Source organism: Chroicocephalus ridibundus, chromosome 3 (assembly GCF_963924245.1).
Source record: "Chroicocephalus ridibundus chromosome 3, bChrRid1.1, whole genome shotgun sequence".
NCBI classification, from domain to species: domain Eukaryota; kingdom Metazoa; phylum Chordata; class Aves; order Charadriiformes; family Laridae; genus Chroicocephalus; species Chroicocephalus ridibundus.
Window position 1 is genome coordinate 93021578 of NC_086286.1, and position 14575 is coordinate 93036152.

Sequence of the window (14575 nt, forward strand, 5' to 3'; positions counted from 1 at the left end):
ATCATTATTATAATTTTTGCCAAGCCCTCATCATCTTAGTACAACCTTACAACTGACAAACGCAGGCAGTCCCCAAAGCAAGAAGGTCTCTGCAGAGACCCTGAGATGGTGGGGGAAAGGAAGATCATCAAGTGGCAGCACAAGCAATGGAGAAGGGAAAGCAGCAGTGCCAAATCCCGATGCTTTTTTTTTCCTTTAGCTTCCTGCCTAGCTACGGCACAGGAATTCAAAGCACTTTTTGTACTAGAAAAATGGATCATCCTTGTTTGTCCGCATGCCCCAGGATGCTGTATGTAAGCCTCCTGATATCATGCTTGCTTTTCTTAACTATCTTTTATAGGCCCTGGGCTCAAAACCACCGCCCGAGACAATTCAGTTCAGCCCAAGCAACAGTCAAACTGTTGCAGCCAACAATGTGTTCTACTTAAAGGCTAATACCATTCCAAACAATTCTATGATTCTGATTCCTCTCCTCTGTCTGACAGATGTATGAGATGCTACATGATTTTCCTCATCTATAGAATGATAGAATGGTTTGGATTGGAAGGGACCTTTAAAGATCATCTAGTCCAACCTCCCCTTGGTTGGGGAGGTCTTCAACTAGATCAGGTTGCTCAGAGCCCTGTCCATTCTGACCTTGAACACCTCCAGGGATGGGGCATCTACCACCTTTCTGGGCAACTTGTTTCAGTGTTTCAACATCCTCATTGTAAAAAAATTCTTCCGTATATCTAGTCTGAATCTGCCCTCTTTTAGTTTAAAACCATTACCCCTTGTCTTATCACAACAGGCCCTGTTAATGAAGAAAAGACTTAATGACTTGTTAGGTGTCTAATAATCATAGAATCATAGAATCTTCATGGTTGGAAAGGACTTTTGAGATCATCGAGTCCAACAATACACACACCAAAAAACCGCATACAATCTCTGCCACTAGAGCATGCCCTGAAGTGCCAAATCTAGACGTTTAAATACCCCTAGGGATGGTGACTCAACCACCTCCCTGGGCAGACTGTTCCAGTGCCTGGCCGCTCTTTCAGTAAAGTCATTCTTCCTAATATCTAATCTAAACCTCCCCTGCCGCAACTTCAGACCATTTCCTCTGGTCCTGTCATTATTCACCTCGGAGAAGAGGCCAACACCCACCTCTCTCCAACCTCCTTTCAGCTCTCCTCTGGACATGCTCCAGCACCTCAATGTCCCTCTTGTACAGAGGGGCCCAGAACTGAACACAGTACTTGAGGCGAGGCCTCACCAGTGCCAAGTACAGAGGCACAATCACTTCCCTGCTCCTGCTGGCCACACTGTTCCTCATACAAGCCAGAATGCTGTTGGCCTTCTTGGCCACCTGGGCACGCTGCTGGCTCATGTTAAGCTGGCCGTCCACCAGCACCCCCAGGTCCTTCTCTGCTGGGCAGCTTTCCAGCCACTCTGCCCCAAGCCTGTAGGGTTGCCCGGGGTTGTTGTGACCAAAATGCAGGACCTGGCACTTGGCCTTATTAAACCTCATACAGTTGGCCTTGGCCCGTCGATCCAGCCTGTCCAGGTCCCTCTGTAGAGCCTTTCTACCCTCAACGAGATCAACACTCCCACCTAGTTTGGTGTCATCTGCAAACTTACTGAGGGTGCACTCAATCCCCTCATCCAGATCATTGATAAAGATATTAAACAAAACTGGCCCCAAAACTGAGCCCTGAGGGACACCTCTGGTGACGGGCTGCCAAGAGGATTTCACCCCATTAATCACAACTCTCTGGGCACAGCCATCCAGCCAGTTTTTAACCCAGCGAAGAGTGCACTTGTCTATGCCATGATTCGCCAGCTTCTCCAGGAGAATGCTGCGGGGGACGGTGTCAAAGGCCTTACCAAATTCCAGACAGACAATGTCCACAGCCTTCCCCGCATCCAGAAGGCGGGTCACATGGTCATAGAAAGAGATCAGGTTGGTTAAGCAGGACCTCCCTTTCCTAAACCCATGCTGGCTGGCCCTGATCCCTTGGCTGCCCTGCACTTGCCGTGACCGCAAGTATATTGTGCCACAATTTGTACTATACATTGTTGATATTATCCATGACAGAAAGCAAGAGGTATTTCAGCCCGTACCATCACACGGTGTAGCTCCTGCATTTTTCAAACTATTTCTGAGACCATTTTCTCTTTTAGCATCTGCCTACAGGAAAAAGTACTTTCTCCAGTTTTTCATTTGAAAAGTGTAACTATGGATATGAAAAGTAAGCTACATTATTGAACTAGTTACAGCTCAATATTTTCCCCTTTTTTCACGGTACTGCCCTTTACAGAGATGTGCTCAGTAAGTGAGAAGACAGGGCCAGAACATTTCCTCTCCCTCGGTAAGACTCAACGTTTGCGACTGCAAAATTTCTCCTGTTGTCTGCAATGTTCCTGTTGTTCTAATCTCTCTGTTTGAGACTATCCTCTTCTTGTTATTTGGGTGTCATCAACAAACTTGGTGGCTGTTGAATTTACACTAAAGAAGTCCCTGACAAAGAGGAGGTTCATTAGCAGGTTTCAACCCCCAGTGCAGCAGCTCAGCAGGCCCAGAGAGAAGCTCTGCCTGACGGCTGACACATGCATGATCGAAACCATGCTGACGGCTTTTGTTTCAGCTGTGCCTTCACCCATCTGTGACAGAACCAGGCCCAGAGACTACCACCAAGCGCTCTCTGAACTACCAACAGGGTGCTTAGAGGTGTGCTGTGAGGCTGGGCTAAAAGTTTATGTTAAAACATGACATAAACTTCACACTGGAGAACTTCCCCTGACTTCTATTCATAGCAGGTTAAAGGCGCTTGTCCGTCTTCATGGAAAAAAAATGACTTCCGGGAGTTGCAAATATCATTTACTTAAAAAATAACCTGCAAAAAATAAATAAAACCCTTTCCTTTCCTCTCCTCTTCTCTTTCCCTTTCCTTTCCCCTTTCCCTTTCCCTTTCCTTTTTTCCTTTTCCCTTTCCTTTCCTTTTTTCCTTTTCCCTTCCCTTTCCTTTTTTATTCTTCTTTCTTTTTCTTTCTCCTTCTCTTTCTTTTTCTTCCTTCCTTTCCCTTCCTTCCTCCCTTCCTTCCTCCCTTCCTTCCTTCCTTTCTCTCTTCCTTTCTGTATAATCTCCTTAAAAATGGCAAGGGATTAAAGTCCATGCAGGTGTTTGTTTTCTGAGAATGCGAAATCCTTATCCCATACAGCCCGTGGGGAGGCTTAACCACAGCAGGGGGAGACAACTGCCAGACTGGGAGAAAACGGGTAACCCCCCCGCCTGACAACCTGACGCGGGCCTCAAGCCGCCAGCGTTCACCGCTCTGGCTTCCATTTACAGGCGTTAAAACTCTTCCCGGCCCGGATATCGGGGGAAGGGGCTCAAGCGAAAGCGGCCGCTTCCCGCCGCTCCTCTCAGCCGCACAAAATGTCCGCCGCCCCCTAACGGTCGCTACCTGACGCCAGGCGCCGCCGGCAGCTCGCGCCCTGCCCCTGTGGCGGGGGGGGGCGCGAGCTGCCGGTGGCGCCTGGCGTCAGGTGGCGCCGCCTCCACCTGGGATCTCAACCCCTCGCCGGTCAGCGGAGCCGAGCGGAGCCGCCGGGTGAGGGGCTGCCTAACGCGGGGAACCGGGAGGGAAGGGAGGATGGCGGGGTGGTGCCGACACCTGCCGCCGCCCGGCGCCGGGCCGGCTCTCCCCTCAGGTGCTGAGGGGCCGGTGGTGCGGGGGAGGAGGGCCTGCGGGGTCGCCTCACCTGCTCGCCGGTCGGCTTCGTGGCCTTGGTCCCCCGACGCTTGTGGCAGAGTTACCGGGCGGGGAGTTCGGCGGCTTCTCCCCGAGCTGCGGTGGGGGCTGCGGCTCGGCTGCCGGGCGGTTGTCGACGGGGGTAAAGGTATAGCTCGTTTCTGACAGATTTTTTAGGTACTCGGGGAATGTGCGCAAAAGTATTTTGGTTCTGTGAGGGCCCCAGCTTTGGTCCGGGCTATCTCCCATCTGCTGCTGTGCTCCTTTCCATCTGGTGGATCCGGCTGCCCAAAAAGTTGCTTTCAGAAATAGCAGAAAGACCCGCAGGGACAGTTCATAGAATCATAGGATCATACATAGAATATTTACAGTTTGAAGGGACCTTGAAGATCATCTAGTTCCAACCCCCCTGCCACGGGCAGGGACACCTTGCACTAGACCGGGTTGCTCAAAGCTCCGTCCAACCTGGCCTTAAAGTTTTTAAGTAAATTTTAAGTAAATTGAGCTGTACGGCCGTGTTGTGGAAACGCTGTGGGCAGGGTGGTAGCGTTCCCCGGGGGTCCTGTCCAGCTCCCCAGCCTAGCAGGGTCCTGATGGTTATTTTGTTGAACTAATATGCGACTCTTCCTCCCCCCCAGCGCCGATATACCTGAGTAAACAAGTACTGTACACGTACAACTACTGATAATGTCTAAAATTAGGAGTTATTTTTTTCTTTGCTCTTGGCTCTAAAGCAGGTAATGCAGAAGTGAAAAATGCAGTTTGTGGTAACTGTTGATCACACGTGCAGATGTTTTCGTAGTCCCTACAATATTCTTTGGGCCTCTTTCAGCTTTATTGTGTGATCTCGACTACCTTTGCTAGGCAGTTTTCATAAATATAATTTCCTGCATACACGAGTACTGTATCTATTGCAGTAATGCAAATTATTTGGGTAATATATAAATAAATATATATATTATTTGAGTAAATGACATAAATTAGGATAGTAGGAACTAGAAGCAACTCAGAAACAACAGAAACAATTTGCTTGTGCTTGCAAGCTGCATAGTCTACTAGAGAGTAGTAGTTGTAACAGCCACTGCTGGAGACTAATGAGACAGAACAGAGAGTGGATGTAGATGACTCTTTGAATGTTGCAGTAAACCTGTGCACCCTGAGAACACTTGTGTGAAAGATACAAATCTCAAATTTCAGCAAGTCTTAGTTCCGGTTTGAAAAAACATCACAGATGTAAAAAGACAGTAAATGTGCTCCTCAGCTGAAGGTGAATATCTTAATTTGGCTGGGAAGGAGGGGAAGAGCCATGAATATCTTAATGCATTGGTAAGGTGTGGCAGGTGCTTGTGGAATGTATGGTGATGTCAAATCCTTTTCGAGTCTAGTGATGGGACTGTGGCACACATTGTTATCATCTTGGTAAGACGCTATGCGTGCCTTCGGTTTGAAAGAAAAATTCCTTAGTTCTGTCAAATGCACGATAATCGCTGCATCTAAATAGATTTTTCTTGAGGCCATCAATCTGGTATGTCGGACATATTTAATGCACTTAATTTGATGATATAGCAGCACAATGAATTTTATTCATGGGGAGCAGCTTTTTATTGCAAATTGGACAACCATACAACTTCCCATTTCTTTTTTTTTTTCCCCTATTTCCAGATGAAAGAGATGTCTGTATAACTCAACTAGGTTTTTGTTTTCTTTGTCTTGTGAAGCTGTCTACTTTAGTCTTCTATTAGTTTTTATAAGTACCTTCAAATTTAATTCAGTTTGACCTGATGTAGGTGTGCTCCATGTGTAACTGAAATGCCTGTGTAGATTGTATGTTACCTTGTGAATCAACAAAACAATCTGAAGGAAACATTTAAGTACTACACAGCTAGAAAAGCTGACAGCTACATTTTTTGTCTGTCTCTCTTTTTTTAATTTTTTTTTTTTTATTCCTCTTCTCTGAGTAGAGAGCAAGGAAGAGTCTTTTAAAAAACTTCCTGTTGGAATGCCTCACATCAATGCAGCTGCAGCTCTGCAGATCTGTGTGCTGCTGTCTGCGCTTCCTGCACAATATTTCATATCTCAGTGGTACGGGACGGACTCTGTTCAGCGCATCCAAATAACAGAAAGGTTGTAAGTCTCTCCTTCCCTACTGTATTTATAAGAGAGTTCTCTTTCTCATCCCCAATGACACTTTGTCCTGGAAAGTTGGAGTGTGGGTGGAACGCACTGGCCATTCCTGCATGAAAACAACATTCAAATCATACCTCAGACATTTTTGTGGCTTAATGTGACTGTGTTTAGTTGTTTAAAGATGTCCTTCAAAATTTAAATAACAACCGTTGTTCTCTTCACATAAAAATCTGTATATAGTCTGTGTGAGTGCATGACTGTGCCTTAATCTCATTCTGGTTTTGGACATTCCAATAAATGTTATTACGGGTTATGTCACTTTAAAAAGGGGGGGATGAGGTGTTCGATTAGTAAGATTATTTCTGACTTTCCATTACCTTTTGACACTTCCTGTTAAAATAGGTTTTCTCGCATAGTATGATTCAGTACAGTCTTAACCAACAAAAAATCATTCATAGTAAATTACTTAAGGCAGTCATAATGGTAGAGTTAAGTAAGTAGTGCCATTTTGTGTATGAATTAAGAAATTATGTATTGACAGGGTTGCACGCATCTATCTATCTCCAGATGTGAAGTGGAGAATCAGGTCCAAATACTTGGTAGGGGTAACCATTGGCAAATGTTGGTACCTTGAAGATGAACCATGCGAAGAGAAACTTCTGTGACTTAGTTTTGACAGTGCAGCCTGTGTAGTGCATTGGTTGTGTGGTTCATCTGCAGAACTCAAATACATGAAGTAATGAGAGCAAAAAATTGGTCTGTTGAAAAAAGAACTAAGTCTGGCTTTGAGCGTAAAGACCCAGATTTAAATAACATTCAGGTTTCATGGCATGAGTCAACTACTAACCATTTAGATTCATACAAAAACTTTTATGCTATTTTTAATAGTTTTTTCGTTATGTGTACCATTTTTGAAATGTCTCATGCGCACTATTCTCAACTAACAGTTGAAACTGCAGAATCTGATGCAATTTAGCAATTCCTATGGTCTGAGTACAGAAAGCAAGCAACCTTGTAATGAAAAATGGCATTTTCCAAAGTTTACATATGGTTTACTTATACAGGTGATGATTGAAAGAATGTTCATTTGCAGTCTAGATATTAATCTTGAGGAGAATTTGTTGCTGGTCACTGACTTTTTTTCCTGTTTGCTATAGAAACATAGTTTAAATATTAAAAAATATATATAGATGAATACTGTAGAACATTTTTATAACAATGTGATGATCATTTTTACTACTAAAGGATAATTGCCTCCTGGAGCAGCTTTACAAAATCTTACTTGAGTCTGGATGCGTGGGCAGATCGTTTAAAGCTGTGGCTATCAAAGACAAGGTAGGATGTTACATATTGTCTACACTTAATACATTTCAAACATGGCCTCTTCTTAACAGGAAGGTGTGCTGTAGGGGTGAAAACAAGTAAAAAAGGGGAAATCTCTCTTATTTACTTGTTGAGACTGACTGGGACTTCCTATGAGTTTTAAGAAAACCTTTCGCCTGTATTCTATGCAAACATGCTATTTGAACTTCAAGCAAAACTAAATATAAATCATGGCACTAATTCTATATGTGTTATCCTCCGCTTCAGATTTCTCTGATTGTGAAGTCCGGAGGATTAACCATATTAATGATTGTAAGCAGCTACGTTTGTAGGGTCAGATCCTACAACATGGGATGGACATCTTATGCTGCATATGGGAGTTCGAGTAAACTTCAAGTTGAATCAGAAAACACAGATGGGAAATCTGTGGATTTAGGAAGAAGGGGAAACTTGATTATTGGATGTGTGACTGAGTTTGTCTAGAAAAAGTAAGATTATATCCATTTATATATATGCCATATAAATTTAAGAAGAGGGAGGTTAAAAGGCTTGTTTGTGAGATTTAATTCTTGTGGAGTTGAAATAGTCAAAAGGTTTTACCACGTCTAGACCTTCAAAGGTCCTTTATTATTGCTCCATGAACAGTAACCAAGGATGTCGAGTCCTCTGAACTGTGGAAGACTCAGACTTAGTTTTACCCCCAGGAAAGCCTAGGGGAACGGTATATGGATGGAAAGAGAAACTCTGCTTTCACCATAAATTGCTTTGCAGCTTTGTGGAAAGCTCCAGGCATTTCTAAAGATAAAGCCTTCCAAGACCAAATGATCGTTCGGAGCTGCTTGTGTCTTTTGAATATCTTATAAGAATTGGTTATCCTAAAAATATGTTGGCATTTAAGACCTTCCAAACCTACTGTATTAGCTGCTGTTTTCAACAATGCAGTCTGACAAGTCAGGATATTTGACCATCCCTGTTCCTGTTAAAAGGTATTTGTCAACCTTAAGTCTTCTACAGATTTGAGCTAAACCAAGACGTTTTAAAAAAAGTATTGTTTGCACAGTTGTGGAACCTGGTCTTACTTTCTTCCAGGCAGGGCAAAGGGTGTAAGACTGAAAGAGGGAAGGTAGTGAACACCATAGAAGAGGAAGTAGACTAGGACAACTGATAGTTCTTTGGCACCAACAGGTTGCTGACTGATATGAATGGAGAATGTTAGCTCAAATATATTTGTTCACAGACTGCTCCTGTTACATTGCTAGCAGAAGGAATATTTGAAAGCTCCCCCCTACTAAGTGTGGAGTTTGCTCATTGTTTCTTTACACTTTCTCTTTTTCACAATGGCAGTGAAAACCGTAAGCCATCTCCCCTTTTTAAAGATGGCCCTCCGCTAGCCCCCACCCTTTAAGTTCACATGTAATTCAGCCTAGTGCAGAAAGATAAGTTGTATTTATTGTAGCCTTAGTCTGAGACTTATTGCCAGACACCTTGTCCATACCAATGTTAACCAATCTGTAAAGATTTCACAATAGAATTTACAAAAGATACTGAAGAATCACTCTGTTAGTGTTCAGAATAATATTTGCTCACCTGTAGAAAATAAATGGGTTTCCTCTGATATAAAAATTATAATGCAGCTGTAGAGTTACATATGCAAAAAAATCAGATTCATACTCTTTTCTCCTGTTGGAACAAATTCCTTTGTCTTGTGTATTCCTTAAAAACGGTTTTAATATAAAACTGTCATTCTGTTTGGGCTTCAAATTGTGAAGAATTTTGCATCAAAGGATTTGCAGTATCCCTCTATTCAGACAAATGCTTAAGATAGTAATAATCAGAAGGCCAAGTATCCTAAAACTCAGTTTCTAAAGAACTTGTTTGAATGTTGGGTTATTAATTTTACATTTTAGGAATTGGTACTATGGAGAAAAGAAAACTAAAATTGGCGACAATGAAGCAGAAACTCATTCTTATTTTGCAGGTATTGGAGTTTTTGCAATCCTTTTGGATTTTGCTTGTGATACTGGCTTCTGTAAGGTCTTCCATAGTGGATTTCTATACTTGCTTTGTAAATGGTAGTCTCTTTTCTTTTTTTTTTTCCTTCTCTTTAAACATTATTGATAATGTTCATTAAGCAAAACAGAAAATGTAAAATCCAAGGCCTTTTCACCCTGTGTTGTGTAACAGTATCAATACGACATACTATATGTATGTATCTATTTTATTGAAGAGATCTGAGTGTGCCTGTTTTGTACTGATGTATGAAACAGTGGTATAGCTTTCACTTGATTCAAATGAACTGATTTAGATTGACCTCATAACAGGAAAAAGAAACAGTTCATCAGTCTGCTCTTGGAAAGAAACTCCTCACAGTCAGACTGAATAGAAGAATTCTGTGACCTAAGCTGGAAAAAAAAGTAATGGCAAAATCCATTAGCATGTGTAAGCACTGTAAAATATTGTATGTGAGGCTTAAGTAATTGTCAATGCATACATTTGTTTATGTTTTTCAAACCTCTGTTAAGATCCCTGTGTAATATCAAAGGCATACAAATAGAGGAATGTGTTTCTTGGTGGATACTCTTTGTCAAATATCATATTAAAATTCTGGGGAGAAAAAAACAAAGTACCCATTCCCATGTTTACTTTGCTTATTAATCTAACTATCACTTGTCTTCTGGTAGAAGGGAGGAGAATGTCTGTTTCAATGTTTAATATGCTTGATTAAACAGTTATCCTTGCTAAGCCTCTTTCTTTGTTAAATTAGAATCGAGTCACGTTCGCAGCCCAAAGCCTGAATATATTCAGTTCAGTGTGGGACAGGTAATAGTTCATAAAAGATTTGGCTATTCAGGAGTCATTGTTGGATGGGATGTAAAAGCTAAAGCTCCAGAAGAATGGCTACGACACAAATATCCTCCAGCAAAACAGGTTTGAATGCATTAAACTCTTGCTGTATTAATACATACACAAAATAACTCAGGTTTAAAAAACGATCAGAAACACTGTCATGGGCAGACTTCTGCTAACCTAATGGAAAATACTTTAGGGTCCCATATCACCTGTGCATCTGAGCGGTACCTTTGCTGCTTCTGTGCTGTTGTCCCAATAGCGCTTTGCTTTTGCACCACTGACTGGTTAAGCTTTGCTGGTCAGGGTTGAACTGGGCATGTCTCGAATTAAAATTACTCAGTTTTAATACAGTGTTGTATTTAAAGTAGCAGTGTCAACCTGTAATGTTTGAACGAGTTTCTCGTGGTGTGTTACTAAAGTTGAGAGGCTGTTAAATCTTTTATCTGGTCATCCATAATTGGTAACATCTTCATGGCACCTAAGAAATGCAAGTAATCCTTTGTCTTTAATCAATTTCAGTTAGAAAACAATGTTTTTGGGGATCTGGATACTTGGAATGTAAATCTATTTAACAACTTGTTTTTGTTAGAATTCTTGAGGCTTTTGAAATTCTCCAGCCTAAGTCCTTGTTGAATTTGAAAATCAGATGCTAAATCTTTGTTGACAGTGCTGTTCTGATAATACGGTGCTGCATACTCTGTGGTTTGGCTGCTGACATGCTGCTTAAGTGGCAGGAAGGCACTAATCGTTAAGTCAGAGAATTGAAAGTGAGAAAAAATGAGGAACTCTGCCTGTAGCAGGGAATTCATGTTCAGCTGGGAGCAGATATTATGTCCTGTTTTGTGAGTTTTGTTCCTTCCCTGCTGTAATTTTATCCATCTGCCACTCATCTTTGGCTTCTAAAACACGTGCATCCTTCCTTTCTTTTCTCCTCCCAGTGTTGTTGCCACCAACTGAACACCCGTGAATGTCCCATTAGGTGTTCTGATTCTTTTTATATTGTTCTGTTCTCGCAGTGACCTTGTGTTCATCTTTACTGTTTTAATTTTAATAGTGGTGATGCGTGGTTTAAGTGTGTGCCTTTTGGGGTTTTTTAACTTGCCTTTGCCTTTTCACGTTACATGCATCAGCTATGAAAAACGCCTTCTGACCTTTAAGAGGCAACTACTAAGCTTAGTCCTTGCACATCCCATCTAAACGTTAGCCAGGGTTTCAGCCCAACTTTTCCTTGCCTTTCTCTGACTTTGAGTTCTCTACTACATCATTGAGCAGAGGCCGTTGCCTGTCACATTGATCGATCCTAACTGCTTCATAAACTCCAGTTATCTGTCTGTATTCATCCATCACTTTTTTGTGTTTAGATTGTGGGTTACTTTGGGCAGGAATGTTTATGGATAGTTGTGAGCATGGTGGGATCCTGGCCCATGATTTGTGTTCGTAGGCACTGTAAAAATAATAGTAAGCCACACTTTTCCTTACTTGGCTGGAAAATTTTTATATATACATAGAAGTTACCTTAGCTCTGTCCAGCATCGGGAGCAAGATTGTCAGAGATGTTAAGTTCTGAATTTGCCTCTTTCTCTCAGGTGTTCTGTGTTGCCACTTGTGAAGGAAGAAGGGTGACTAACAAATTGTTATGGGACCTATATACATTAAAATCTTGACTCTCAAAAAATGTTTCAGATATGCCAAGAACTTCACATATTATAATTTTGATTGCTTTATATTTAATTTTCCAAACTGATGTTGCTAAGATCATAAAAATGAACTCCTTGCATGTATCTGTTGAGTGGGTTTAGGTTCTGTAAACCTAGTTCAAGTTAACTGATTACATTATATAATCTTTAGTCATCATCTCCCCTCGAGGCTATTTATTTTCTTTCTATTTTTACAGGATCTAAAAGATACTCCTCACTATCGAATTCTAATTAACAAAGCAAATGGATTTGGCAAATCTACAGCTTACATTCCTGAGGAAGAGATAACAATTATTATGGGATTAGAGGTAGTATTTCTTTTTTATTCAGTTGCAACTTGTTTGTTATCCTGTATGTCTAAAAATTGGCTGACCTTTCGCTTAGTAGATATTATCTATTTTGTGAAGTTAGTGAAAACTAATAGAGAAAGCAGATAAAATACGTACTTGCAAGTATGTGTTTTTGGAAGCTGATAAATGACAAAACGCAGGTACTGCCTACTTCAAAGTATCCAACTACCTAGTTTTATAAGTGTTTTAGCAACTTCTGTTACGCGCAGGCTGTTGCAGACGTGGACTTTTGTTTTAGGATTTTACTGACCTATCAAAATTGGACCAGTCATTTAATCTCTTTCTACTGGATCTAGCAAAGTATATTGGTTTCTCAGTCCCACTCTGAAAAATCTGCATTTTTAACAGCTCCTGCTCAACTGCTGCCCAGACTGAATAATGTCTCCTTTCTTAACTGCAAAACTCTCTGGGAGCCGAAAATTCTGTTTTGTGTATCACGGTCTTGGTAGTTTTTGATTTCTAGCTTATACAAGGTGCAACTGATTCTTAGACTAGTCAGAGACTCTGATCCACAAAATGGCCTTCAGGCATGCGTGGCACATACGGCTTTTTGCAAGGGATCCAGTGCTATCGTGTCTTTTAAATAGTGGGTAAAGACAGTATCTGTACTTAAAATAACAGCAAGTAGCTAAACCATTCATCTAACAGGAGATATGTGGTCAAGTCAAACAGAGGAGATTCAAATTGGCATCTTTTGCCTGTCAGGAGAACCCCCCCGTACGGAGTTGTGTAAGTTAGGCTGGCCTGAAGGCTCTCCCTGCCCTCTCTTGAAACTGTGCCACTGCACATAAAGGACCCCCCTCAATCCATGGGGCCAAACAGTGGGACACTATTACCTCTTTTATTTGGGAGAAACCTTAGTTACAGTCCTTGTTTCTGTTTTAGCCACCAATTGTAATATAAAATGTGCTAACATGCCTGAATTTAGGAGCTGGAACTATGCTGTCCCTGATAACTGTCATAAGTATTTAAAATTGGAGTTTGGCAACTCTTGTGTGTCTAAAAAATGTACCCTTGATTATGTCAGTCAGCTGGGTACCTTTGGTTTCCTGTATAGTCTGTGGGGAGAAACAGGTACCTCATCTTAAATATTTATCTTGTGTAAACTAGTCTTTAAGATATCAGATTGTTTTACTCACCTGCATGACAGGCTAATTCTCCCCACAGATTATTAGAGGAACAAGCTCACAAAATCAGATACTTGGAAGTTGTCTAGTAGAGATTAATTACAAATGGTGAGTCATTATATATGATGGCTATACTTCAAAAGGAGGTCTGTGGATTGCCCTCACTCAACTTTTCCTACAGCCTAATAGGCAGAGTAATTGCCTGAAGAGTTGAGACCGATGAGAACACCCTTAGACTTGTCCTAACCCTTTCCCACTTGATAATTCTAAGTCATTCACTGTATGCATTCTGCATCATAGCAAAGCTTGTAACTTGCATTGTCCTTTGTGGATTTGCATCTTCACGTTGAACATTGTGGTACCCAAGGCCATCAACTTGCTGTATCTTCACCATTTCCCTGACTACTTTACTGTTCCTGTTGCCTAATTGGATTAGATAACTGATCCAGCTGAAAAAAATAACAAATAGCTCTACCACCAACAGAAGAGCGGCAACTACTTCAATAAGAAACAGTTCTGATTTTAAAACATCAATGCTGATGTAGATCTAGCACGTAATATCCCATTACTCTTGTAGAGTACTTTGAGAAAGCCACTGTTTTGATGACATAAATCAGATTAAAGTACATGGAAAATCCCACTGAAAATCTATGTACATTATGTATTTAAAAACTAATCAGGAATTTTCAAAAAGTTAAGTGTAGTAACTTTAATTATTCTTTTAAGTGTCCGTTTGTATTTATCGCTAATTCTGTTGCTTATTCAACTTGAAATATTTTCTCAGGTGCACCACCCTGATATGAAAGCCTATTTCAGTGGATATGATGGATCAAAATATATTATGCAGCCATGGTTGAAAAAAATCTATCCTCATGACTGAAGTACAAGTGTTTGTACATGTAAAGTACACCCAGACAACAGATATCCTTTTTAAACATGAGATGCCAGAATAAAACTTATGTATATTTTTCCTATGATGAAATAAAACATTCCTAAGCATGTTTTATGTTGAATGATCCGTTTCGTTAGAAGTGAAAGCTGTACATGTTCAGTTTACCATGACTTGGAATGGGGATTAATTTTCTTCCACATTTGGGAGGAAAGGTTTAAATCTATCCCAGTTGCAGCTAGGAGTACCAAAGGTTTTGCACGTCAAATATCTTGCCCTTTTACAGAGGCAGTTAAGAACTGTAGTGCCAGAATAAATCATAACCTTAATTTTCAGGGATAGAGCTAAAATTTCTGGGGAGGGCTGTAGAAAGTAAATCCCACAATACTTTGACTGTTCTCTTTACAAAAGCATGAATTGTGCTGCTTTCAAATGATACAGGCAAAGGAGGAGTTAATCTACTTCTTTGCACCTGGA

The 14575-nt window shown here is 41.2% G+C and overlaps 1 protein-coding gene across 1 annotated transcript; it reads left to right on the forward strand.

Annotated features, from left to right (window-relative positions):
* Positions 1–3325: 3325 nt before the first annotated feature.
* Positions 3326–14347, forward strand: LOC134513437 (uncharacterized). The gene is made up of 7 exons (XM_063330133.1): positions 3326–3594; positions 5697–5859; positions 7108–7197; positions 9093–9163; positions 9950–10113; positions 11930–12040; positions 13994–14347. Exons 2-7 carry the CDS (start codon positions 5735–5737, stop codon positions 14087–14089), a joined length of 657 nt encoding a protein of 218 aa, XP_063186203.1. The 5' UTR covers positions 3326–3594; positions 5697–5734; the 3' UTR covers positions 14090–14347.
* Positions 14348–14575: the final 228 nt, after the last annotated feature.

Excerpts from the sequence above, each read along its gene's own strand:
- LOC134513437 (XM_063330133.1), top strand. The coding sequence starts at position 5,735 with ATGCCTCACATCAATGCAGCTGCAGCTCTGCAGATCTGTGTGCTGCTG. Across the intron at positions 7,198-9,092 it reads CTGTGGCTATCAAAGACAAG|GAATTGGTACTATGGAGAAA; the intron begins GTAGGATGTTAC and ends TTTACATTTTAG. Across the intron at positions 10,114-11,929 it reads AATATCCTCCAGCAAAACAG|GATCTAAAAGATACTCCTCA; the intron begins GTTTGAATGCAT and ends CTATTTTTACAG.